Source organism: Sturnira hondurensis, unplaced genomic scaffold (assembly GCF_014824575.4).
Source record: "Sturnira hondurensis isolate 20B ecotype Veracruz unplaced genomic scaffold, ASM1482457v3 Scaffold0004152, whole genome shotgun sequence".
NCBI lineage: Eukaryota > Metazoa > Chordata > Mammalia > Chiroptera > Phyllostomidae > Sturnira > Sturnira hondurensis.
This window is the reverse complement of record NW_028076783.1, coordinates 5,400,520-5,428,406: the sequence shown is the minus strand read 5'-3', so window position 1 is coordinate 5,428,406 and position 27,887 is coordinate 5,400,520. Positions and strand designations below refer to the sequence as shown.

At 47.1% G+C, this 27,887-nt stretch overlaps 2 protein-coding genes across 5 annotated transcripts in view; one reads left to right on the top strand and one right to left on the bottom strand.

Annotated features, from left to right (window-relative positions):
- Nucleotides 1–11,476, top strand: part of G3BP1 (G3BP stress granule assembly factor 1) — a 40,912-nt gene extending 29,436 nt beyond the window's left edge. For 2 of the 3 annotated variants that reach the window (XM_037044850.1, XM_037044851.1), the window contains one exon: nucleotides 4,266–11,472. In XM_037044850.1, the coding sequence (XP_036900745.1) occupies nucleotides 4,266–4,472 (207 nt within the window). In that variant the 3' untranslated portion in view covers nucleotides 4,473–11,472. Of the gene's footprint in view, nucleotides 1–4,265 lie in introns of all 3 variants that reach the window. The other variant, XR_005066310.1, reaches the window with a different exon arrangement.
- Nucleotides 11,477–24,593: 13,117 nt separating this feature from the next.
- The window catches only part of GLRA1 (glycine receptor alpha 1), a 73,367-nt gene continuing 70,073 nt past the window's right edge, over nucleotides 24,594–27,887 (bottom strand). The window contains exon 9 of one of the 2 annotated variants that reach the window (XM_037044848.1): nucleotides 24,594–24,948. In XM_037044848.1, the coding sequence (XP_036900743.1) occupies nucleotides 24,634–24,948 (315 nt within the window). In that variant the 3' untranslated portion in view covers nucleotides 24,594–24,633. The remainder of the gene's footprint in view (nucleotides 24,949–27,887) is intronic. The other variant, XM_037044849.1, reaches the window with a different exon arrangement.

Below are 27,887 nucleotides of genomic sequence, written 5' to 3'. Positions count from 1 at the left end.
AGGAGAGAAGGAGAAATATCAATGTATGGTTGCCTCTCGTGCGTCCCCAGCTGGGAACTGGCCTGCAACCCAGGCATGTGCCAGGGCTGGGAATTGAACTGCGATTGTGTGGTTCGCAGGCCCGCGCTCAATCCACTGAGCTACACTAAAGCTTTTTTCCATATCATTGACATTCAGCATTGTGAGGAGTATAACCCAGTGCTTAGACATTCTTACAACTTAGGAGGTGCTCCCGCCCACCCCCACCCCACCGAGAAGTCTAGAACAGTACAGTGGCATCTGTTACCACTTCCTGTCGTGCAGCCATTGCCTTATACACATTTTCATCAGTAGTAAGCACCTTCCTCATTAAGCAGTCTCCCCATATGCTCTGCCCAGCCCCTGGCAACCACTGATCTGCTTCCAATCTCTGCAAATCAAAACTACACACTTTAAAAATATTTTATTTATTTATTTTTAGAGAGGGGGAGGGAGGGAGAGAGGGAGTGAAACATCAGTGTGTGATTGCTTCTTGAGTGCCCCCTACCAGGGACCTGGCCTGCAACTCAGGCATGTAGCCCAACAAGGAATGGAACCAGTGACCCTTTGGTAGGCTGGTGCTGAATCCACTGAGCCACACCAGCGAGGGCTAAAGTTACTCATTTTTTAAGCATGTAATAGAAATGTTGTAGATCTCTATTTCCCAGAGGTTCTCCACAGTGTTTACGGCTATACTGCAAAGTTTAATGTTGTGGTCATAACATTGTGTGAGACTTAATCTGTAGGCGTGCATTATCTGGAGTGCTAGTGAGGTGTGCACATTGAAGTCACTATTTTTGTGAAGCGTCTCCTTCACAACACTGAGAAATGAGAGAACAGTGGCTTCTCTCACCCAAACCACAGCACACTGAACCCAGACATCTACACTGGGCTTTGTGGGTGGGCCCCTCGGGGAGTGTGCAGTGGGTGCAGTGGCCGGCCTGTCTGGTGCAACCTCGACTTCTTTGTATCCTCACAGAGTGTGGTACTGCGACTGGGCCAAAGAAGGTCAGACTTGATCATTGACATCTTAGTTAATTGTCTAAGATACGGGTTTTTTTTTAACCAACGTGGGCAAGCCGTGGTGTCCTTATCCATAAGAAGTGTTTGAGGTGAGGAAGTTCCTCTCAAGGGTTCATGAGTGTGTCTGGCACCTTTCCATTCAGCTTCCCTCTGCCCTGGTACCTCCCCAGCGATGTCTTCCTAACGACGTTTAAAACGTCCTCAGTCCCCCACCTCTCTCACCTTCATCTTTTAGGCTCTTAATACGATTTTGTTTTTCCTGCTTAGTCTAGAATATTGCCTGGAACAGCACTTCAAATTGCGTGTGAAGTGATTTGTACAGTGTGTGTATAAAAATATATTACGTTTAAGTGTTGAAGATGGAGGCGTAGGTGGAAACACTGTCACAGCCAAGTTTAAAAGACAACAAAGTTTTAGTGACAAAGATGCAACCAAAACACAGAAAAGTGAACTGTATGGAAGTCCGACAACAATGAACCTTTCAGCCAGACCGGTAAAAGGGGTGGAGCCAGCAGCTGGTGGAGTGGGGTTGCGCAGGAAAACTTGGCCAGACTGACCCAGGCGTGTGGGCGGTGGTTAGCAGATCCCAGGCATGGGGTGGCAATGGACAGACCCAGTGGGGGCGAAAGGCAGCTGCCTGACCGCGGACACACATTCACGCACAGATAAACCAGGTGAAGGAGCGAGCAGTGATACAGACTGTGCAGGCCCCAGCAGTGGGAAGCAGCAGAGGGGACTGCCATTGCTCCTCTTTGACCCCGCCCCCACATACAGCCTCACAACCCAGCAACTGAGTTGCTCCACCCTGGTGAACACCTAAGGCTCTGCCCCTCATACTTAACAGGTGTGAACAGACCAAAACATTATGGTCCAAGAAGAACTCAAAGCCCCAGAGCCAATAACTCTAAGCGACCAAGAAGTAGCCAATCTATCAGATGCACAATTCAAAACACTGGTGATAAGGATGCTCACAGAACTGGTTGATTTTTGTCACAAATTAGAGGAACAAATGAAGGCTAAACTAATTGAAATGAAGGGAAATGCACAGGAAACCAATAGTGATGGAAAGGAAACTGGGACTCACATCAAGGGAGTGGACCAGAAGGAAGAAAAAAATTACCAAAAACAAAAGAATGAAGAAACAAGAATTCAAAACAATGAGGAGAGGCTTAGGTACCTCCAGGACATCTTTAAACGTTCTAACATCTGAATTATATAGGGGTACCAGAAGGGGAAGAGTAACAAGTGGAAAACTTATTTGAACAAATAATAAAGGAGAACTTCCCCAGTCTGGCAAAGGAAATAGACTTCCAGGAAATCCAGGAAGCTCGGAGAGTCCTAAAGAAGTTGGACCCAAGAAGGAACACACCAAGACACATCATAATTACATTAGCCAAGATTAAAATGAAGGAGAGAATCCTAGAAGCAGCAAGAGATAAGGGGACAGTCACCTACAAAGGAGTTCCCATCAGACTGTCAGCTGACTTCTCGAAAGAAACCTTCTAGGCAAGAAGGGGCTGGAAAGATGCAAGGACCTACATCCAAGATCGCTCTATCCAGCAAAGCTTTCATTTAGAATGGAAGGGGAGATAAGTGCTTCTCAGATAAGATGAAATTCAAGGAGTTCATCATCACCAAGCCCTTATTATATGAAACGTTAAAGGGACTTACCTAAGAAAAAGATAAAAAATATGAACAGTGAAAGGACAGCAAACTCACAGTTACTAACAACCACACCGAAAACAAAAGCAAACCAAGAGGACAGCTAGATCAGGAGTGGAACCATAGAAATGGAGACCACATGCAGGCTTAGCAACAGGGGAGTGGGAGGAGGAGAAGGGGGGAGAAGGTACAGAGAATAAGTAGCATAGATGGTAGGTAGAAAATAGACGGGGGGCAGGGCAAGTATAGTATGGGAAATACAGAATCTAAAGAACTTGTGACATGGACATAAAGGGGGGGAATGGTGGAGGAGGGGAAGGGAATGAAGGGGGGAATAGGACAATTGTAATGGCATAATAAATAAAATATATTTAAAAATATATTATGTTTAAGTGTTAAGCAAAATACATTTATAAATGTATAAATATATATTTAACCAGAGTTTAAAAGATAAGAGTTCAAAAAGGACTATTTTATGTATATATTTCAGGTCACTCCTTTGTATTTTGGGAACTTTAAAGTTAGCTTAATTTTTTTTCCCCCTCATCTCTCTGTATTGGTAGAAGTCCCTCCCTTCGTCAGTTCCCTGTGTCAATTCTTTGAGTGCAGACGTAGCTACACAAGCCTGGTGACCATGGAGTGTGACAGGCCATAGCGTAGCAGAGCAGGTCCGAGCTTCCGCTTCCCAGTCAGGGTGGCCCAGTTTACTGCTCCTCTTCCATTGGGGCTGGTGCTGTGACCCGCGAGCTGAGCCCCTCACCGCCCCTGGCCCTTGGTTTGCTAGTCTGTAAAGCAGGTGTGATGACAGACAGTCCCCAGAGGGTGGCTGTGACAGTTAAATGAGATAATAGACGCGAAGCATATGAAGCACTTTACCTGCTTAGGAAGTACTGTTAGATGTTTATTTTAAACTATTTCAGCTAGAAAACCAGTGGGTGCCCTGAGGGGTGCATTGAAGTCATTGGAATCTGGAGTAACCCTTTGTGTCCTACTCTGTTGGGCGGAAAAGAAGGCCGGTGACCTAGTGTGGGTGTGTTGTGTCTTTTTCTTTTCAATAAGATAATGTGCTCTTCATTGTCTTCAGTGTTTTTCAAGATTCTTTTAAGGCCAATAGCATTTTGTGAAAGTTACATTTAGATGAAATTAGTGATGTGTTTGACATGTGTATGTACTTTGTATAAGCCTGTGCAGCACAAACTTTTCACATTAGGCGATGGCAGGGTTTTATTCTAAGCCTCACAGTCGGTAGAGGCGGCGGCAATTCTTATATTCTGTTCACGGGATTCTGTGGGGAAACAGTATTTGGTAAATACAGTGAGAATTACTTGAGTTGCTGTGCTGCTGAAACGGCCTTCCTGAACTGGCCTGCATACCCTGCATACCTAACCGCCTTTCCAGGTATTTGCTAATGGGAACATTGTGTGTTCTGAGTTTGAAACAAAAATTTAACTGAGAACATAGGTGATTTGTAAGCTGTTGGTTCATTATAATAGCCTTGTTTTAACTTTGATAGTTGGTAGTCCATCAGCACTGTGTAAATCTTCTCACCTTGACTCTTACAGCCCATCATGTTCAGAGGTGAGGTCCGTCTGAATGTGGAAGAGAAGAAGACTCGAGCTGCCCGGGAAGGGGACCGGCGTGATAACCGCCTGCGGGGACCTGGAGGCCCTCGAGGTGGGCTGGGTGGTACAATGAGAGGCCCTCCCCGTGGAGGCATGGTGCAGAAGCCAGGATTTGGAGTGGGAAGGGCAGTTGCTCCCAGGCAGTGAATTGCTCTTTGCCGATGGTCACGCAGCAGCGCGAGCGCCCACTCCTGCGGAATGGTGAATTTCCTCAACCACCCTTTGGTATCTTGCAGTATGACCCTGGTCTCTTATAAACTGCTTCAGTTTGTACAATTTTACTTTTTGTGTTAATGGTGTGTGTCCCCTCCCCTCCCTTCCCCTCTCCTCACCTTTCAGTCCTTCACTTCCAATTTTGTGGAATGATATTTTAGGAAAAACGGATTTTAAAAGAAGAAAAAAAAAAGACTGAATTTCCTTGCTTTACTTTGCATATATAGACTGGATTTTTATTTTTAACAGCCATTTCCCCAAAGTAATGTGTCTTGCTTATTACTGACATTTGGTATGTTTTATTCATTGGGATATTTCTTATTTTCTACGTGTTTCAAAGCCTTTGAGAAATACAAGATTTGATAAACATTTTGAAGGCAGGAAAAACAAACTGTTTCTTCTTAGGAGTCATGACTACCTTCTGGTGTGGAGAGACTGCCACTGGAAAAACTGACAATTTTGATTGTCTCTGGTGTGGTTAAAAACTGAATAAAAGGTGTTAGTGAAATTTTTTTCTTTTAATACGAGATCACAGAATGAATCTAAAACCCACTGTTGATAAATTGAGATAGGTTTTAAATGTCTAGAATGTAACTGTGATAACACTTCTTGAGTTGTTAGGCTTTTTGAAGTAGAGTTTTTCCTCATGTTTAATTTGTATTTGTAAAAACATACAAAATACCAAAACCAGAATCTGAATAACACAAAACTAGAGCAAAACTCTGTGCCTTCTATTTATCTTTGATTCCAGCCTTGGCAATTGTTTTAAAGAAGAATAATTTAAAACGTCTAGATTTGTTCCCCCTGCCCCAGGTTCAGAGTGTGTTGGGAGTTGTGGAATCCCTCTTTTCACTTTGTATGTCTTCTGTTCATTTGTTATGCCTTATTCTGAAATCGAGTCTCAAACTGGAATGCCTTTGAGGGTAGATGCTTCTTTAGAGGCCCTTTGACTTACATAGTTTTGCATTTTATTTCGGCATCTTCGGAATTCTAATCAGCCCATAAGAAAGAATGTGACTTTAATATTGGACTTGGCTGATGTGCTTGAGTGTCTGCTAGTCGGTTTCCTTTAAATCATAGCCATATGGCAAATTTTCTGTTACTGGTTCTCTTTTATTGATGGGCATGCAGTGGGTGCTTTTTGGAAATGGCCAATTTTTATTAAAATATTTCTGGAAGAAAATTTAATCCGGCAATGTAGAGTAATGCTCGTTTTACATAGTGTGTTGTTTGTGGAGTGCTGAGTGTAAGGCGTGTGGAGGTTTTGTTTACACACTTGTGAAGCAAGCCTTCGTGTGATATCTCGTCATTACTAATGGAAGGGCAACGAGGTTGTCAGATTTAACTTATTTATTTTCTCCTTCACAGTGTTCATCTTTAGGGCTGTCGTTTGAGGGTAGCGTGAGTAGGCATAGGAATGTTTGTCTCTCTGTTACTGGGAAACTAGGTTTGCTGAAGGGTGTAGTCTTAAAGTAAAATGAAATTCGATGTTATCAGTTAGTTTTCAGTACCGCAAATATTTGAAAGTTGGCAGCATCTCCTTCATATAAAGAAACTTTATGTAACTGAGTCACATAGCTGTTTTGGGGGTCAGTTTAAACTGTTATTTGGTAACCACTCAATTTGGCCCAGGCCAGTGGTAATTAGAAGAAATTTCAGCTTGTACTTCTGTAGCTTATATTAAGCTTGGGGTGGAAAGAAAAAAAATACTTAGCCTGAGTTATTTTTGCAGTAAATATAAGGTCATATTATGGATAACCTAGAAATAATTTTTCACAAGTGAATACTGAAGCATACTTTTGAGATTAAGAGTTCTTCCTACTCAAAGGTTTAGAGGCAGTAACCAGATGCAGTGATGCTCGGTTTGGGGCAGTTGTATCCTGGAGGACGTTTGGAAATGTGTGAGCTTATCAGGTGTGTGGAGGGGGGCACCGCAGCTGTTGTTCAGTGGGTGGGGCCAGCGATGCCACGTGTTCTGTGAAAATGAATGGACTACGTGAGAACCCGGGTAGTCCTCCTCCTGCGGTGCATGGTGGGCGGGCGGTGGGGTACTACTGCAGCTGGAGTGGAAAACTCATTGCTTTGAAAATAAAAATAAATGAATTAGAAAATAGATATCTCTTCAGGGATTATGGTAACATCTCCTGCAAGTAATCTCATTTTCCTTCATTTGTACCAACTGTGTGGTTTTAAAAAATTTTGTAACAGAATTACAATAAAATACTTAATAAAACTGTTTTGGATGGGTAGCAGCAGTATGCCGGATGCTGCTTGTATTTTGTTGCAGGGAATTATCACATGGTCTCAGAAAACAAATTTGCTTCAGTAATTTCAACTAAGTAGAATCTGGGTGATTGTGGAGTTTTGACTAGCATTGGACTTTTTATGGATGTGACTTGGCATCATGGCTAACACTGAAAAACCCTGACGTCATTGCTCACGGTCATGCTGATGGAATAAACATGGTACCATGGAGATACATGTGTTCACACAAGTAGAAAGTAAAAGTGGAATGAGTCAGGGTGAGATTTTTCTGTGCACAGCATCTGCTCATCACATTCAACCTTTCAGATTTTAAAATACAATTTTTCTTTTGTAAGAATGGCCTAGAGTACGGTTCTTGTCTACTGAGCTTAACGGCCTTCACCAGTTTACTTACTTTGCATCTTACTGGGCAAGACTGGTTTGGTTTAGTGTGCATCTTAGTCTTTTAAGACCTGTTGAAAATGAATATATCTCGAGACATAAAAAAATACTTTTGTTTGCTTTTATGTGTAGGTTGGGCTTTACTTGTGTATTCCTGTGTTCTCAACTTTTTTTTTGAGCTATTGATGGGAACAGTGAAATGGATAATCCAAAAATAATTTTGACTTTGAGTAGGTTACTGCTACAGTGTTAGTTGAATTGCACTTGAGTTTTAGGTTGGAAAATTAACTTTCAGACTCTGTGAGTTAGGGAGTTTTCCCCAAAGTAATAGATAAAGAAGAAGCATCATCAGAGCAGTTACAGGACTAGGTCTCCAAGGCATCCCTGTAGTGAGGAGCCGATTGGCCTCCCAAATGAACAAAAAGGCCTTCCTGTTTCCATTTGAGTGACATTGAGGTAATAGGACATCACCATAAAATTACTACAGTAAAGAGACCAGAGTCTATAAAACATTCTTAACCAGGTTCGTTAGCATTTTTGTTCTCCGTTTCCTTTAGTGATACAGCAAACATTGATTTTATTTTTTTAATAGGACTTCTTTTGACTGGCAGACTGGTAACACCCTAATAAGGACTTTGTTCTTAGATTATTTTCTTACCTGGTTTAATAATACATTTAGTACAATCTTGAAATCTGATGTGGATGATCACTTTTTTATTAGAACGTAATCCAGGCGAGTCGATAGCAGTTGTGCTTCATGCTTGTAATTGCCACCCTCTAGTCCTTTTCCTTCATCCTTTTCTTTGTATCAAGTTTATTTGAAAACCCTTGATGGTTTTAATGAGTTAGTGGGAAATGAGGCACTTTATAGAAAACATTTGTTAGAATCTATATGGAAATGATCTTTCTATGAGGTTTAAATTTGTAGTCCATTGTTTATGCTGAGCAGCCTATTTCTTTTATGTAAATGGTTGCATTTGTTAAATCTACTGATCTAAAGATATCTTTTATATTGAAGTTTTATTTTTTTGTTACTTAGAATCTCTGCAGGAGCTACATACAAATAACTTTTAGTTCAGCAGTTTTGAACCTTGTAAAAGAAGCGACTTCAGCATTTATTCGAATATGAGGTCCTAGCTGACTGCCTAGTGTACCAAAAACGGGCATCGGACACTTAAGGTAGTCTTCCACAAATGTCCTAGAAATCTTAAGGAATATATTAGCAACTTAGCGATGTCTTGTGTGGGATGAGGTGGTAAAGTTGCTGATCAAGTAATTGGCCATGTGGTTCCAGATAATTATGGAAGGATTGCTGGTTGTAAGGCAGGAATACATTTTGGGATTCGTATTTATGTGCTGTGTTAATAAAAGTTCTGGGGACCATAGCAGGCTCATGAACTCTCACTAGACTAAAGGAAAAATGGTGGCACATGTGAGATACAACTTTCATTTACGTTCTTTCTAGTGAATCTGTATCTAGCTCAGGATAGTGCTGAAATTAGCCTGCTTTGTTCATGCTTCCATGAAATAGCCTCTCCTCACGGCCTGAATGAATGAAGAGTTGATTAGAGATGGCCTAAAGCCGCTGTCCTGCTTTAGTTTTGGTTTTTGCTAATGTATTGCTTAGAATCAAGGTTGTTTGCCTTTTGATTACGTGGCTTGTTTTGAAAACCTTGGGCAGTTTGCCTTCCTCTGATTTTCACTTGAACTTGGTAGTTGGTTTTTGTTGTTTTGCTTTTGTTTCTTAACAGTAGTCCCCGTGAGAAGGAAATAGTGTTAGAAGTCAGTTCCACTGTTACCTTCCATAACGTGTGGCCTGGCCAACTCCAGAAATCCATACGTGTTTAGTACTTTGAAGTGTGGCCAGCGTCACAGATCCCCTAAGGGACTTGTGTCTATTCACTATGTCTTATTTTCTTAAAAAAAGAAAAAGAAAAAAAGAAATTAAGGGTTGTGTACCAGAAATTCACTATTGAATTTTTTTAACAAGTATTTTTTTCACAAACCCACTAATAGGAAGTTTGCTTATACTTTTGGTAGTAACTAGAGGGGTGATCATATCTCATTTAATCTGGATATAAGCAGTTTTAAATATTGTTATAATCATTTTGGTTGCTGAAACTTTCCCTAAGCTTTGATGTCACCTATTTGACTTTGGGTTTGGCTTAAATTCTTAAATGTTTTTGTGATATATATACTGATTTGGCTGTTTTAAATGAAGACCTACCAAGAAGCTGGCATAAGGAAGTAGGGAGAAAAGGACTTCCTTTCTTTAAGGATCAGTGCACACTTAAGTAAATCATGTAAAAGATAGCTTGTTAAAAATAAACTCACACAGCTATGTACACGTTAGAAGTTGGAGAAGAGTGGGAGGTGGAACTTAGATGATGGTTTTGGAATCATTTGCGATTTATATGGAAACATCATAATTTTAAATGTGAAACAATAGGATGTTTCCTTAATCTCCATTCTGTTATTATCACAAGAGACAGGAGGCTCCCAGAGTTCTTTGAACCATAGAAAGTTAGTGCTGGAAAGGACTAAAATGGTTTGTACAGCCCCTTCATTTTTCAGAAGGTACAGGTGGCTCAGAGGATTTGAGTGTTTGTATAGAGTCCTAAATTGGCTTGTAAGAGTAACGTGAAGCACCTCAGAGAGGTTACTAGTCTGCCCGAGGTTCAGCCCCAGAAGCCGAAGCTGGTGAAGGTTAGGAGGTGGGGGGAGGAAGGAGCCACGTTTTATACGCTCACCCAGGGGCTTCGGCCTAGCTCAGTCGTCACTTCTAGGTTTTCTCTGTCTCCTTAGAGCTCTCCGTGCCCACTGCCACCAGGGCCTGTTGTCTAGGGATGCTGACAGCGCCCCCTCAGGGACGGGTGTGCTACTAGCTGTCAGAGAGCTGTTGGGTATCCTAATGTGTTAATAGCTGAAACTCAGCTGTAATTTTCTCCTGAATCTGTCAGCATTTACATTCTGTACATTGTGGTGCTTTTTCCACCTTGTATTGTTATAACTGTAAGCTCCTAAGGGGCAGCCATCCGGTCTGAGGCATGTACCCTGTTCAGTGCCTGGCAGTGCCATGTAGTCTCAGGGTCCTGACCTTCCTTTGCAGTGATTTCTCCCGTTCTTCGTGGAGGCGATGCTCCGGCCCTTCTGAACTACTTCTGGTTCCCCTCGGAAGCCAGCATCGCTGACTCCGTGGCTTCAAGTGCCTCTTTTCCCTGAAGATAGACTTGTACCTGCTTTGCCCCTGTACAGATTCCTTGCCATCCAAGTCATTTTTTTGAAGACCCAGTTCAATAACTAATTTTTTTCCCCTAAGAGAGAAGAGATTGCAACAGGAGCGGGGAACTCGATTTGGTGGTTGATTGGCCAGAATTCGAAGTGAGGAACCAATTCATTCCCCTCCTCTTCCCTGTCACATTGTCCCTCCTTGTTGGATAGTTTGTCCCAGTCTGGACTTCTGAGAAAACACGCGTTTCTGGAGCACTTTATGCCTTCTCCTAGCTGTAAACTTGGGCCCAGAGTTAGCGTGACCTGCACCTGTTTTACTACATTATCAGAACGCCAGCTCCCAGAGACCAAGGACTGAGGAGTTGACCCCGGGGCTCCACCGGAAGGCACAGGACATGCACAAGCAGCCTTACAGGGTGACTCCCGTGGGGGGGTGAATCAGTGTCCCTCGGTTTCTCTTTTGTGAGGGGCACATGCCTAGAGGTAGGACTTAACTGAGTAAATTTTGACACTGTGACACTTCACGGTGGTGAGAATTGTGGGGAAAGGGGTGGGCAGAGGAGGGAGGGAGTCACCGGGCATTTGAGGCGCTCCCATCCCCGGTCTGAGCGATGAGTCGTTTCTCTCCGACTGCGCCCAGTGTGTCCGGGGCACTGTTTCTGTGCAGAAGGGTTTTATGTGCCAATGTTTATTCTTTCTCACAGACCCGCTCCGTCGTCCTTTCAGCTCGTGCCGTTGCCCCTGCCCCGCGTTTTCTCACTGCCCACACCCAGTGTCCAGCTGAGTCCTGTCAGTTCTACCTCAGCCATCTTTCACATCTCCTCCTCCTCACCTGGGTGATTTCGGTGGCCTCTCAGCTTCCTTTACCTCTTCTCACCCCCGCCTTCTGTGTATCCAGGACCAGGTCCATCCCACTGAAACAGCTCGGACTGTGCGTCCCGTGTGTGTGCGCTCTCCCCTCCTAGACTGTAAGCTCCGACGGGCAGGGTCTGTGTCTGAGACATCTTTGTATCTCCCGAGGCGCACAGATCAATAAATACTTCCTGAATGAATGACATAAAGCCTTGTCTTCAGTGAAATGATGTTTTCCAGATGATACGTGGTTTTCTTTCTAGGGGGATTGCAAAACATCAAAAGTTGTACCTATAAAGTTGGTTGAATAACAACTATGGATTAACCACAGAGAAAATTACAGAAAACTTTAATTTTTTTCAGTGAATCAGCATGGATATGTGTGTATGGATGGTTCAATAAATATATTTTTATATACATGTATCACAGAAATTTTACATTCCATCTTCAAACTGCAGAAATAGGTTTTGTTTTACAAGCCAAAAAATAACTGCCATAACTTTTATGACTTCATGCAAAAAGGGAGTAAGGGGCAAAGGGGAGTTGGTTAGTCGAGTTTAAGAGTCCTGTCAGAAGTAAAAATGTTACATTAAGGAAGCGATTGCTTAACACGCTGCTTAAGGTGGTAGCCAAACAAATCCTTAACTGCAGCATTAAGGCCATACCAAGTTTATACATATGTACAGAGAGGTTTCCATATAAAAGACATACTGTCACATATTCTTCTGGGAAGGGATGAGGAGCTTCATGAGTAATTCTGACCCAGTTTCCAGGCCACTGCATTAAGATTTCCCCAGGTTACTTCAAACTCATTTACTCTGGCTAGCTGTCAATCACTGCTCTGTGGGCTTGTGACTTTGTGGGCTGTAGTGTGGAAGTATGCATGATCTTGAACCTCTTCCATTATAGGTGATCAAGCACTTTTTAGCTTCACTAGTCCTCCCTGCCCAGCCCAGCATACACTTCACATCTCCCTAAAGTGTTGGAATCACAGAACTTGAACTTCCTGTTGTCTTACCTGTAACAGACCCTGCAGCCAGTGCTGGCGCGAGCCGCAGAGTTACACGGTACCCTTCTGTTCTTTGGGGTTAAAAAACAACTTTTTGAATAGTTACAGTGAAATGAAGCAAAATGTGAAGTTTTAGGCAACATCTCCTGGAGCTGATGGAGGTTAACCTTGAACTTTCACCCTCTATGTGTCATGACATTAAGTTGGCAGCTACCTTTTTGAGGAAAAAAAAAAGTAAAATCACTTGTAGAAGAATCATAGCGTGGGATTTAATTTTCTGCCTGAACATCAAATTGGGTCACTTTAAAGCCAAAGGGTAGGTCTTTTGTGCAAATATCCAAGTGGATGAAGTGGGGACAACCTGGAGGGGGAGTCCTTTCGAGGTGACTGCCTGTTAGGCAGAAGTCATTTATTTACTTTATCAAAGTGGGGGTGAGACTTGGGATTGGATGCTGGTTCTGTTGGTAGAAACTACCATAAGAGGATAATCTTGGGTCAAAACCGAGTTACCAAGTTTGTGATGAACAAATAAAAGACCCTTCTCCCAGTGACTGACTGAGCCTTTATTTGACTGTTATAATTCATTTTGAATTGTTTTTTTAAGTCACTCTAATGCTGCTTTTTCATTAATGCCATCACAGCTGTGAATTGCTTATCACCAGGAGCCCTGCTCCTCCCCAGTTCTCCCCGGGCCAGTTCCCAGGTATGACTCCAGCGGATTCCCAACTATGGCTGCGGGATAACTTGGTCTCCTCTCATGGGTTCCTGGGGCCAGTCCAGTTTGAGAATGAGGTCTCTGGAGGTGGCCTTCCTGGAGGGGAGGACCAAATAGTGATTTGGAAGCACTTCAGTATGTTTCAACACTTAGAAAGTGAGCAGTCACGGTTCTTTCCGATCATACACCAGCTGCTCTTTGCCCAAATGACAGTAGTCATTTACACTGAAGTAATTCTCATCCGTTCTAGAGAAGAGAGGTTAGCTAACAGACTGATTGTGACAGTGGGACCCAGACGAAGAGACATGGACACACTTTGGCAACATTACCTAGAGGGCTGAAAAGTACCATGGGTTTTGTCTTGGTTCATTTTCAGGTCTAATTACAGAAGTCGAAGATGTGTATTCAGTTCAGTTTTTCAAACTTCAGTTGGAGGCAACTGAGGTCCCTGCTGTGTTTGTCTTGAAAGTAGAATTTGGCTCTTGAGCTTGCCTGGTTTTTTGGTGTTTTCGTTTTGAGACCTCTGCACTGCTGGACATGCACGAGAGTCGCCGGGTGGGCCTTTCGTCTCTGTCCAGTAGACTTGGTAGCAGGATAAACCCCTTCACTCATTTTAAGTGTCATTAGTGCTGAAATGCTGTGATGGACTAAGTGCTGGAAAATCTAACCGTTAAGATAGGTAATAGTATGAATGTTAAATTCAATGCTCCAAAGTGCACTATGGGAACATCCAAATTTTTGGCTTACATACTATCCCCAGGACACCCTTGCATACCCTGAGAGCATGGTATGGACACCTTTGAATGAGGTAGGAATAACCAATGTGGAGAAAATTTTTGAGTTAAACTACTTATTTGATATGGAAGCACCACATTAAAAAAATATTTGGGCTGATCATTTACCAGGGTAGGTAATACTAATCACTCCCCAGAAATATTTTCTCTAAAGAGTTGACCCAAGAAAGGTAACTTTCTGAAAGAAACTTCATTTTACCTACTAGCAATGACTTGATTAAAGTCATTTTGTCTTTTATAAAAAAAATCATTTAGCCTTTTTGCTCTTTACCTTTTGTTCTCCATGGACATAATTTCATGTTTTGAGTAGTGAGAGACTCCCCAGGCCAATTTAGACGCAGCTGGAAACAAAGGGTATGTGAGACCTCTTCCGGGTCGGCCCTGTTTCATAACTCCGTTCAATACCGGGCAGTAATAGCACTTACGCCGCCAGCTCCCCGTTGGGAACACCCGCACTGTGCCGGCTGTGGGCTTGCTGGTAAATCTCTGGCAGCGCCTCAGAATCACTGGCGACTAGCAGCCTCAACGTGGAGTCTTAACTCGGTCGTCTCTGTCACCCCCATTCCAGTGCCTACCTAGTAGCACAACCTAAAAACTTAACATGTCGGGTTGAATTGATGCCCTTGAAGATGGGAGTTTCTAGTGGGTACCAGACTCCTAAGATGAAGGGAAAGGTAAGTGTCCCTACCCCACCCCCAAATAAGCACAGGAAATTCTGAATCTGACTGGGAGTGTCACTAATGGGAAGGAGGCAGAAGGAGGTGCTCTTCCATGGAGGAGTAACTGCTATTGGGCTGTCTTTGAGAACTGCTGTACTATAGTCCCGCCCGCCTTGTTCTGCATTGAAGGCTGTGATGAACCCGGAGACCATCTCTCCAGCCTTGCCTACCGTCCATTAGACTTGAGCCAAATGGAAAACCACTGTGCCTGGGCGTGCCCCTGGATGTTACCTCCGTGTTTTCACACATGTCGTTCCCTCTGCTGGAATACTCTTTCCCCATCTGTCAATCTGGTGTGTTCTTTGAGGTACCACTTACTGCTCAAGTGGCCCTTATGCCTTGAAGTGGTCCATGATTTGTTTTCTGCCCACTTCATGGCATCCTCCTGTCCCTTCTGTGCTCCTAATTAGTATTTTGGAATTTCTGTCGTCCCCAGGTCATGCTTTATTCTACTGCCCTGCTGTTAGAGCACACTCTTGCCACTAGTAATAAACAGCTGATGATGGCTGACAGGCCGGTGTAGGGAGATTGAAAACAAAGCTGATAGAGTGGAAAGAATATATATATACATATACATATATATATATATACACATATATATATATATACACACACATACACACACACATTCCAGTCCTGGCTGTGACGGTAACTATTGTGACCGCCTCCCTGAGCCTCTCCTTCTGACTTAAACCCCGAAAGGCTGAGCTGCTTTCTGCATGCTGAGGCATTTCGAAAAATCATATAAAAGCAGTACCAAGCAGTTCCCTGGAGACCCGCGGACCCTGACACGAGGTCGCTCAACAGCCCCTCAGAGCGCCATTGATCTCACCAGAGTGTAGGGCCGTGCAGTGGGGCCGGGCCCTCAGAGCAGCGGCCGAGACACCCTGGTGTCACTGCTGTCGCTCATGGTGCTGTCAAGCTCAAGGCCAGGCTTCTGGATACAGGTGATGAGACAAGGATGAGGCCAAGGAGGACTTGCAGTACGCAGAGGCCTTGTCACCCGAACAGGCTGGCTTAGCCTGGACACGTCAGGTTACCTAGGGGACTGTTAGAATGAAAGGACTGGGAGAGAAGCAGCAGCTTCTACCTGTGTGTGTGTGTGTGTGTGTGTGCGTGTGTGTGTGTGTGTAGAAGGGTAGGTCCATACATTTCCCTGTAACTCCATTTCCCCACTTCGTGTCCAGAGCTTGCATGGGGGGTCACGAGCCGTTAGAAGGCCCTCCCTCACTGCAGCTCCGGTTGTGCCGCGGGTTGTCATAGCTCCACTTCTGTGGTGTCTTCTGAGCAGGTGCTCCCTCCGTACCTGAGCGCCTGCTTGGGGGAAGTAGATACTTGTATGTCACTGCCCTTTGAAGGATGAGTGAGACCACAATTCCATAAACCCAGACAGTCAACTGGTGGGGGAGTTACCTGTGAGACCCAATTTCTTGCCTCTGAATTCTCTCTTGCCTCTTCCCATGCCTTCCCTGGAATGAGGGAAGTCACTAGTTAAGGACAGCGCTTATCTTTGGTTTCCATGCCTTGCACTGTTTGTAGTAGGTTCTTAGTCTTGGTGGAGTGAATGTTTTCAAGGGATTCCAGGCTGAGGAAAGACTTCCAGAGAAGGTCTAGCCCTTGGTCTTGATTCTGGCCAAGTCCAAGCCAATCCAGGCATACCGTGATCTCTTCTGCAGGACAGTTAAGGGGGTGTATTCTGGGCTCCTGCCCTCCCTGTTGTGTACGCACTTCACTCGCTCCCACAACTCTGTAGCTAGAACATCACCCCACATCAGCTCTAAGTCCTTTAGGTACCAAAAACTGGGTTAGCAGGCTCTCAACATTTTAAGGTGGTCAGATGGGGTCATTTGTTCATGACCAAGTGGTGAGAAGGTGAAGATGAAGGACTGTTTAGTTTGATGCTTCATCAGGACGATGTTTGATTTCTCATCTAGTACGAGAAAGTATTCCTTGGCATTTCACAGATTATGAGTTAAATTTTTGTATACTGGAATGTACCTGGGCAAAAGTCTCCACAGTTTTTATTTACAGTTATAAGATTCCTTTAAGCTAAAAGGACTGACGAACCACATCAATGACTTGTTTTTGTATTCAGTTTGGGAGAGAAGAGCTTTACAGGTGGGTGACTAAGGTCACAGGGTGAAATAACTTGTCGAAGGTCGAGAACAGATAAGTGGAAGAGGTAATCACGTCACACCTCTTTCCAATCTTCTCATTGTTCAGAGTTGTGTCCAAACTTTGGCAAGGTGTTGTCTTAGGCTGGTAAAAGAAACTTTCAGAGCTGTAAGTGTCCCCAACCATAAAATGAGAAATAAGATCTGGGCCACTGTGGGAATTAAATAACAATTTTGAGAGACTGACACAGAAGAGGTGTCTGGTAGCAGTACTGTGATGTTCACAGTTCACTAGGTTTGCTCACAACTCACTCCCAGGGCACATGTAACAGCTGTTTGCAGAGCTTAGCGTGGTGCCATCTATTCAGCTGATCGGTGTAATCAGGACTGGGGTCAGTGCGTGTGCGAGCTGAGGTCAGTGCGTGTGCGAGCTCGGAGGGGAGCGTGCAGTGATTCACCAGTGAGAGAATCCTTGAGCTCCTCATAAAATGTCACTGTCAGCTTCTCTGAAGGGCAGGTGGATTTGGCCTTTGGGAAGCCTGTCTCAATTCTGAAAGAAAGCTTTTGGTGACCTCTTCTGGCGAGCAGGAAGAAGTGATTAGGGTTTTGGAGAGCCTGAGATAATGAGAATGCTTCACTTACAGCCAGGGGTGGGGTTGGCATTCATGCTGTCATTTTACCTGGACACGGAGCTGGCGAGGCGGCTGTCATTGCCCACAAGTACAGAAGGACCCTGAGGGTCAGGGAGGTAACGGTCTGGCTCAGTATGATGGCTTTTCTTTGGTAGTTGCCCATCCAAGCCAGTGCCCCCGGGCTGTGCCAGGACGTGGGGCCACTGCAGGGTCTGTGGGAGGTCCTGCTTTCTCCTCCAATTAAAAGACAACAGAGAAGTGGCTTGAAAAAAGAAAGCACAGCCAACTTTACAGCTAGGAAAGTCCTTCAAGCCCCACTGATTCAATACCCCTGTTTTACAGATAGAAAAATTGAGGCTCAGGGGAACGGTGAGGAAAATGTGGGAGAATTTTGTAGTGACTGTCTCTGTTCACCACCTGGAATATACAGGTACCATTTCCCTCTTTGTTTTATTGACTATCTACCCATCTTAGGTCTTTTTAAATATCCCCGATTTTAGTCTTATTCAGGGCAAAGAAGAGGTGGCCAGTTATATGGGGTGGCACAGAACGCTGGTGTACAATACGGTTTCCATATCATTGTGGGAAATTCGAAACCTTCCACAGTATTTATTGTAAATCTTGATTTTTAACTTCAGGAACAAGAACAAAGCTTCAGTTTGCAATATTCTCATGAATTCCAGGGCCAGGTGAAGGGAGGGTGGAGAACGTCATATCACCCTAGAAACATTTGGAAGGGACTCCATTGATACGAAGCATAAACACACCCCTGTTGGGAGAGACAGGAGCAGTGTTCCCGATCATAAAGAGTGTTTGTTGGAGCTGCAGGACCGGGGAAGCAATTTCAGAAACTTCATTGCCAGGGGAGGTTTGTTGGGGGTGGGGGTGGGGCGGGAGCTGGCCCAGCTCCCGCCACACCTGCCACAGTTTTTTCTTTTTATTAGTGTAGCCCAGCTAACTGGATGAATTCAGATGAGCCTCTGCAGTGGTCTGGAGCAGTGCCATGCTTTCTGCCTGTAACCACAGCTAAATTAACAGGGACAAGCAGGAAACTATTCTCACATCTTGCGGGCAATTTGTTGTTATGTTTAAATTCTGTCAGTGGGGGTGATTGGCACAGGCAGGGAGGGGCTTGGAGGCACTGCACTTCTTCCCAGGGGCGCTGCCCTGACGAGTTTCTCTTTGATTCTTCCAGAGGCCCCGGCAGAGTGAATTCAAAGGACCACCCTGGAAAGTGGGTTCCAGCCCTCACAGGACATGCAGGCTAAAGTACCAGAGTGGAATGTCCTGGTGTTGGATCGGGTGCTCAGGTGGGAAGCTAGACTGAGAGGCAAGTCCACCAGTGCTGGGAAAGGCCTTGACCTTGGCGGCAGAAAAGTTAAGATTGTAATCTCCTTGTGGGCCAAGACTCCCATTTCTTAACCTCTCCCTACCTCCCCACTGGCGGGCCGGGGGCGGGGGTCTGAGTCAGACTGACATGGGGAGGCAGTGAAGTGTTTTATGACATGTGCCCTTTCTTCTCCTCCAACCCATGCAAGTATCCTATCCAGACTCCGGCTGTGAAAATTCTGTCATCCCCCAGCTTTTACAGGGGTGTAAGCAGGCCAAGAAAGGCAAAGCAGCAAACCTATGTTTCCAGGGTGAGCCCCAGAGCAAGGACCTCCTTCCCATGGGCCTCTGTCCACTTCAGAAGGCAGGGGTGTTTACGTAGGGCGCTGGGTTTCTGAGGCTGCATAAGAAAACAGGTGAATCTGAGGAAAGGAGGCCAGAAACAAGGCAATGAAGGTGCGGGATTGGGAGACCCCTTCTGCCTGGAACCTGCATGCAGCCAGCAAGTCTTTCCACCCGAGGTTGGTGAGCTGGGCTCCGGAGCCCTGTGCACAACGCAGTAGTCCTGGCCCGGCCCTCTGGAGGGCGTGTTTTTGCCTTGCTGTTCTCTGCACTCCGCCCTCTCGGCCCAGCGTTGCAGTGGGAGTTTTCCAGGGTGGTGACGTTTCAGAATGCACAGGCAAGAGGAGGGAGAGAAATCGCAGCTGCAGATGAGCCGGGAGCTCCCTAGTCTGTGTTAGTGCCCCCACATCTCCCGCCCCTAGGAGCAAACCGGCATCTTCTGGCAGAGTTTGGTTTCACAAAATGAGACATAAAACTGATGAAACAGGAAACGCAGACGGAGGGAGGCAGGGGGAGTGGGGGAAGAGCAGAGGGGGAAGGAGTGATGGTCTGGATGCTAGATGAGGCCTTAAGGATCCTAAAAATTATTGGGCAATAATTTCTACTTTGGAATTCATTTTACTGTTCCAAAGAATGATAAAGCACCTTAATTATTGCTTTAAATAAACACATGGCTCCTTCAAAGCAGCATGTATGAGCAGACCCATCTCCCAACACTTTGCAGCTTGAGAAATCCTTAAGCAAGAGACAGGACAAAAAGCCGGTAGAAGTGTCGCGGAGCCTGGGCCCTCGAGGTTCTAGACCACTGGGGTGGAAAGAGGGGTCTGCAGGGCTCTCCTGGGGGCCCTGAGATCAGTGGGAACAGGCAGAAGAAGTCACTGCTTTCCTTCTCTTAGTACTGGGCTGGGCTGGGGAGGGCAGCGCTTCAGCGTTTTTTAAGAGTTCTTTGTATCTACAGGGGTTTCAAGCTTTCCAGGGATGTTCCTTCCATGCACTGGCACTTCAGGGAACTGAGAGACCAAGGTGTGTCCAACACACACTCTTCATTACACTGATGCCAGGCGTGAAAAGCAAGCCAGTTCAATCAGAACATAGCCTGTTGCTTTTATGCCTTCCTTTGGCCAGGGTGAGCTCCTATTTCCAGCTTCATAGAACTGCAGGAAAATAGGAGGGTCCTTATTTCAAATTTCTGAAGTGGGTTTCTGAGAGAAGGGGCTTTGTGGAAGGGGGGTGGAGCTAAACTGAATTTTAAGAGCATATTTCCTGCTTGCCTGTTTAGAGAATTTTTGGTCCAGTTGGTTCGTGAATTAAAGACGCTTTGTATCGGGGGGTAGAGATCCGTTTACCCTTTCTTGGCAGACCTGCCCTGCCCCTCCAAGCACCAGCTTTCTGCTTAACCTGAGACCAGCAGGCTGTGGGGCAAACCGATCCGCCTGTGTCCTCAGAGCCAGGGTGGAGGGCAGGCAGAGTGTGCAGATGGCCTCACTCACTGAATCGGGTAGCTTCCAGAGAGCACTGGTCGTGGCAGCTCTAGGCTTCCAGCCGGACTGGGAAGCAGCTGCAGGTCCCAGGTTTCGACCCCAGTCCCGAAGCTGAGATGGGCTGGACCGCTCCCAGCCTTCTGGGTGCCAGCTTTTCCCACGGAGGAGGCAGTCACTGCAGACCGTGGCAATTCAATTCCCTTCCGTCTCAGCGTGCTGCAATCGACTGAGGAATCTAATTTTCACAACAGACTGACTTAGTGACGATGGCACCAGCTTGGCTGGGGCGCCAATCTACCTGCAGTCTAACAGCGCAGGGCCTCAGGAAGCCATCTCTTCAATGAGCGATGCTCATGAAAGTGGGTACTTCGAAGGAAGGGAACCATCTCTGGTCTTATTTTCTCCCCAGTATTAAAAAAAACTAGCCTATGAAGAGTATTGGTGAGCTTCTTAGAGGGATGCATTTCTTATTTATCGATAGCTTAGAAGAAGAAATTCTTTGGTTCAAATGACCTTTTGTCTTTCTAGACTTGAGCTGGAGTTATGTTCCAGGTGCCACTCATAGGCGCACATGCAGTTTCAACATCCTTTCTATTCCAGCCGTCCTTGGTCACTCCCTTGAGCCTCAGCTAAGAATGAACTTTGGAATGTGTGGAAGGACCAGAGGGTTTCAAAGCTGAGCCATTTATTGTGGCTGCTCTGGAAACAAATGAGACACATTATACCCTAACAGGTGGGAAGTGGCTGGGATTATCTGTCTGCTTAATTGCTGTCCCCTACGTTTGGCTCCCAGGAGAGCTGCAGTTGGGAGGCAGGACGTCACCAGCTCCTCTGTGCCAGCATCAGCTCTTCCTCTGTGCACAAGTACTGATCTCTACATGTGAAGGTGTGGAAACCAGCCGACCAGCCACTGCACCTAAACCACGGTAGCACTTGGCATGCGTCTTCCTGAGGCATGGTATTTGCTGTACTCAGACTCAACAGAAAATTAAGGAAGGTTTGTCAGTCCTCTCTGTTGGAGCCACCTAACATGTATGTGGCCTAAATTATCTAGTCTGATTTCCTATAATGATGGAGTCCATGTGACCGACTGCTAAATCCTTGACATTATGCATGAATGGTAACGTCTTCTTGAGCATGCTCCATTCCTAATTCACCATGGTAGCTTTGACTTCAAAATGATTGATGTTTCCCCCCTGCTGTTCCTCATTGATAAAGCAGAACAAGAGGAAAAACGAATCTGCAAATTTTGCAAAGAAGGAAGGCAACGAGAGCTGTGTGGGCCCGTGTATGTGCACGTATTTACATGTGTGTCTGCCTGGGAGGGTCAGAAACCAGAGCGACGTGAGGTTTCTCGCTGCGTGACTCCCCACAGACCAGCTGCAGCACACAGGGTTAGGGGCCACCCGCACCACCGTCCCCGCTGTGTATTTAGAGAAGCAAAAGCTTGGTTGATTAATTGCTCCCCCAGCACATTAGCGGCAGGACGAAAACTCAGATTCGCCTCGCTGCCAGAGTGCATCCGGTCCCCTGAGGGGTGCATTTTCTCCCCTTGAGGGACTCTGAGTTAGGGGTAGCCTGAGAGCAGATTTCAGTGTTGCCCCTCTCTGTGTCTTAAAGAGATGATTCTGTCGTCTGTTGGATCCTGTCAACTAGACCTGGCAGCTCCCGGTGGGCCCACAGGTTGAATGTGGTGACAGAGGCTCAGGGACCCAGCAGAGGCTGGGTGAGTGGCCCCGTGATTTCTTGGTCCCGGAGACTCTAGACCCCTCATCCAAGGGGCCCGGTGTGAGACCTGCAGTGAGACCTGCAGACTTGGCTGTTTGAGGGGAGGCAGGCTCTGGCTCAGAGCTGCTGGCTCTGTCTCCGGTCCCTGATGGCTTCCCTGGGCTTCAGACTTTCCTGATGCCGACCAGCGAGGGCCAAAGTAGAGAGAAGGGCTTCTTTCATTTGTTTCATTAAAAATGATTTTCCCTTTCAGTACAGTGAATAAAGTGCTAGTGAGGGTCTACCAGCCTCTCCAGGGGCTCCTGGGCCACCTCAGGACTGCGGTTTCCTCCTCCCTTCAATAAAGTGAATGCAGTGATAATGAAAGGTGCCCAGGCAGCTCGGAAACTGATACTGTGGCCTTGAACTGGAAGTAGTTCAAGTCCCTCGGTAACTTTTCCTCCTTTAGGCGCGTGGGGCAAGGGGTGGTGTTAGACGGGAGGCTCCTGCCCAGGTGGCTCCCACCTGGAAATGCTTCTTGGAAAAAAGGAGTCCAGTGTCTACCCCACACCATCCAAGGCCAGAATGCAGTTTGGCTTCCTGGACTGCACAGGCCAAGAGCATGGAAGGCCATCGACCCCGGAAATGGAGTGGAAATAGCTCTATCCTCAAGCCCCAAAGCCAAATCCTCTTTTGGCCGCATAGTGCATTTTCTTGACCTAAGTCACTTTACCTCCCTGTCTGGGCTTGCTCTCTTGGCCTCTGGAGACATCCCCTATTGTGCCTCTGGGTGTGGGAGAAAGCTCCCTGCGGAAAGGTGCTTGAGGAAGGAGCGAGGCTCCCTGTGTCTCATCTCTGTCCTGGCCCAAGTTGGGGACACTAAAGACACAAGCAAAACCCTAAGCTGCAGCACAAACTGATTGTCAGCTCTCTTACCATCTACCTACTTCGATCCAAAGCCAGGACACTGATGTGCAAAGAAAGAAGCGCGATCCCAGACACTGACCGGAGCAGGGAGAGCCCCAAAGACAGTGGTGCCAGCATCGGGGGCAGCGCGGAGTCAGCAGCAAGCTGGCCAAGGACGCTGGACACAGCCCACCTCGCAGCCCTCCCCTCTGCGGACAGCTGGGTCCCTCTGCACATCTCCCCCACTTACAGTCACTTCCTAGGCTCTCCCCCCCTTCCGGGGGTGCCCTAGCTATCTGGGGATAGATCCGGCACTTCAGAGTCAGAAGGAAAGAGAAATAGTTGTCACGTGTTAAAGCTAAACAAAGCACCAAAAAGGAAAAACAAAGACTTACAAAAATATAATGGGGTCATCCCCCCAAGCTTCCCACATTATTTGCAGTCTATGAAATGTCAAAATATAATGAGCAGACTCTCTACACATTACCGTTCCCACCCACCCGTGTGTGTCTGAGCCGAGCAGCTTCGGCTCTACCCTTCCGCCTCGTGCAGTTCTCCTCTGCGGAACCGCTGCGCATCGGCTTGGTTCACCCCGCCGACCCCACCTCCCCAGGACACAGCCGCTTGCCATTCTAAAGAGACGTTCCAAAAAAATAGACATTTGAAAAAAGTGCATCTGTTCACAGTCTATGCATATTATTTCTTGAGATTATTACTTTTTTCTTTTTAACCGTAAAAAAGATTGCATATTGGCAACATGATGAGAAAACCATGGTGGCCCCTTCTGGGTGGAAGGTAAGAGGGGCGGGTGCGGAAGCACAGAAGCCAGGGCTGAGAGAGGGGCGGGTGCGATCCTGAGCCTGGAGACAGGAGGATCGAGGCGGGCTTGTCTGGACTCTCCATCCTTGGGCCTCTGAAATGTCCCCTCTCTTTAGTCCTTTCTCTCCTCTCCACCCTTCCCGCTTCCTCACTGCATGCTCTGGCAGCCCAGCCCTCTCCAGGCAGAGGCAGAATGGCAGTAGCTTTTTGGCACGTGTCCCCCTGGGCCAGATGGAAGACAGGCATGGCATTTGGAGGGGCGTGATGTGGGACACACACCGGAGCAAGCTTATTTGTGACTGTTTCCACTCAGGGAAAAATTGTCCATCACTTCTGTGACTTTAAAAATTTAAGCAGTTACCAGGCTGATAGGTTAAGAAAAATCTTTTGTTCTCATGGTTTCGCATTAATATTAAGCATGAATAGATATCATATATTACATTGCTTTCCTGCAGCTGTGGGGCAGGCTGCGCTCTCCTTCCAAACAGACACTGCATAGGAGAACCGCATAGGCCTCGGACTCTGGTGTTTGAAAGCTCCTCTCCCCCGACACCCGCCCCCACCCTTCCTTCCCCGCCCCTCAGTTCCCGTATTGGCAAAGCCCCCCCCCCGCCCCCACCAGCTCACCCGCGCGCAGATAGATAGTGCCGCATTCTAAGACTCATGCACCACGCCCTGTGCTGTGCGCAGGTAGCAGGGAAAGAGGGAGTGGTGTACGCGTGCCCCTCGCGCTCCTCCCCTTCTCTTCCTGTGCTTGCCCCACTCCGCCCTCTCCCAGCCTCCCCCCATCGCAGACCCGTCACTGGTTGTGGACGTCCTCCCTGCGGACAATCTTGTAGATGATCCAGTAGAACATGTTGAAGATGAGGAAGGCCATGGGGAAGCCGATGCGGGATATTTTGTCGATCTTTTTGGCCCTCTGGATGAAGAGTTTCCGCATCTCCTCCGGGGACTTCGATGGCGCAGGAGGAGGGTTGGTGGTGTTGTTGTTATTGGCGCCCTTGACCGAGATGCCATCTTTGGCCTGCAGGCAGGCCGGGCCCATCCCGTAGGCGGAGAAGTTGAAGCGGCCCTCTCCGGCCTCGTCCTCCTGGAACAGATTCAACATGGGGCTCTACTCAAAATAAGACAGGGGCTGGGCACCCTCCCTGCAAGGCACTCCCGGGGGCCAGGCCAGGCCCGTCTGGTTCTCCCTGCCGCCCCGCACCCCCGCTCCAGGTTTCCGAGGGCTTTTGGCTGGCTGGGGAGTTATGCCTCATAGAGGGCGCCGCTTGAGTGCCGAACAGATGCAAACCAGGGGATGGAAATGTGGCGTGCAGCCCCTGGGTTCAAGGGTCGCCTCTGTTACCTCGTGGCTGTATGACTTTAGGCAAGTCTTCCGTGAGTCTCAGGGTGTATTTTATCTCATTTTTAGCTGCAAGTGGGGCTAAGAGTCACCCTGTTACCTCAGCAGGTTCTTCTGCCCATCAGAGGTTTTAGATGAGCACGTATCTGCGTGCTGCTTTATCAGAAATCCAGGGGACAATTTGGAGAGGTCCCCTGCTTTGCTTCTGTTGCCTCCTTGCCCCCCTCCCCCACCCCCCACCCCAGTTCATGTCTTTTCATTTGTGGGTTGCAGGGAGGGGGAGAATGCTCCTGGAGGGAGCAAGAGCTGTGGGCCTCACGTCCGTTTCTGAAGCCAGGGAAGCCACAGCTTCTTCCTACCTCCACATTCCCACGTCCCTGGTGGCTGTGACCTCAGCCCTACCTACAGACTTGCAGCAAGTTGCCATTCAAGGCCCTTCATTGTTTGGCTCCAACTTACCTCGACAGGCCTCTCTCTCTTCCCCACCATCTGCTTTGCTCCCTGCCGTTGCTGTCGCACTTTCTGCGTCGTCCCTGCACACCCCACTTCCCTGCCTCATGTCAGCTCCCAAGGTGCCTGCTGCCCTGGCCCTTCTGGGCCCCCCTTTCCCAGCATGCTGACTTTGCCCTCATTGGAGTCCTGGGGGCCCTATTACTGTCTGCTCTCGAGTCCTCCCCTGCGTTTGCTCCATGTGAGCTCCGAGGTGGCCTGAGGGTCTCAGCTGAGGTCTTGATTCTGCGTGTGGCTCTGGGGAAGTATTATCAGCTCGTGTTGCCCTTCCAGGTGGTGGGAGCCTTCAGAGGGGCAGCCCTGTCTCCTGCTGGTCCCCGGGCATGACAGGGCCAACCAAGCCACTGGGGGCCTCTCCAGCTCGACTCCTGCCATCCTATTTTGGGCTGCCATCTGGGTTTGTGACCACTTTCAGCCTAGTCTTCCTACTGCCTCCAGGCGGCCCACTCCCCAGTCGTTCTGGGTTGTTACAACACAGATCTTATTGGGCAACTTTTGCCTAGAACTTCACATAAGCTAACACTGACCTCAGGGTAATTAAAAGCCTTATGTGGTAGACCAGGCCTTAGATTTCCAGGACCCTGTGTACCTCTCTGGTCTCATCTGGTGCCCTCGTCTATCTGGTGATCTGTTCTCTAGTCCCCTGGACATGTTTCTGTGTATTCAAAAGTGCCATGTGCCCTCTCTTTAACTATGGGCCTCTGTTCAAGTCGTCCTCCGCCTGGAGTGCACTCAACTCCAGCCCTGCTTCCAGCTCCTTCCCTGTCACTCAAGGAATTCTGACTCAGAAGCCGTCCCTGAGCCCAGTGACAAGCTCGCTGTCCCTGCTCTGCTTCATGAGGTCCCTGTGCAGCCACGCCCACTGACAGCTCTGAACACATTGTATTCTGTGATTGACATCTGCCTCTCTCAGCAGACTGGAAGCCCCGTGAACTCAGAGGTGCAGTCTCTCACGTGCATCGACCCCCCAACACTAAGTGAACATATGATCAGGGCAAGGTCACTGTAAGCTCGTAAAGGGAGAAATGAGAAGGACGGAGGGCAGCAGGCTGGGTCTGACTGTTGCCTGTCACTAATCAGCGCTAGCTGGGGGCTGCCAGGTTGGGAAGTGTCTCCACTGGGCTCTGGTTGTGTAGGGGACGTGCCAAGTTAACTGTCTATTGGGTTGGTCAAAAAGTCCATTCTGCTTTTTCTGTAAAATAAAAGACACATGTTTTATTTTCACCAACAACTTGGTTGATCTGGGTATTTGAGTGTGTCGGCTGTCTCCCACGACTGGGTTGTAGTGGGCAGAGGCCAGGGCGCTACCGAACCTCTGCCCGTGCAGAGGACAGCCCCACCACAGAGAATTATTTGGCCACAATGTCAGGAGCACCAGGAAACCACTTCTGACACGTTTGGTCAGTCACAGCACCTTTTCCACACGCTGCACGAATCTTTTTTGCATTTCAGTTACATTTTCTTTTTCTTGAAATAATAAAATGTAATACACTGAAAATGTTGCTTATCTTCTCCCATCTTTAATATTAAAGTGGCTGCACAAAAATTCACCAATTTGATAGGTTTTTGAAAAATGCACACTGACATGATGGCTGTCACGACACAATCTAACAAAGTTGTTTCGAAAGAAGTTAAAGACAACTAAGCACTACAGAGCCATCATATGGGAAAAATGTAACAGACTTTTTGGCCAACCCAATAATTTTGGGTAAATTATTCTTTGCCTCATCTGCTAAGCATGGGAGGGGAAGGGATGGGTGGGAACTGGAGGCCCCATCTGGGTAGATGACTATCAATTTCACTTTGTAGCCCTGAGGAGGGAAATTCTCTAGACACAACTGAACAAAGCCTTCTATTCCTATTCTCACCAGCAGGTGGCAGGATACGAATGCCCAGATGCATCTGGAGCTGCTTGGGTACCGGGCAGGGGAAATCCTGTCATACTCTCTGGAACCCAGGGAGGCTGGGATTGTGCCCGCCCAGTCCAGCTCACAGAGGCTTCCTAATACTCTGACTAATGAGGCCCTCCAGGAATTCGAGAACCAGGTGCTTTCTGCCCAACAAATGAGGTAGCTTGGGAGGATGGTGGGAGTTGAGGAGCCTGGCCAGGATCTCAGGCTCTGAGAAACCCAGGCTTGCAGTTAGTTCCTCTCCACTCACCCTCTGGGGATTACAATCCCTCTGCACACTTCCCGCAG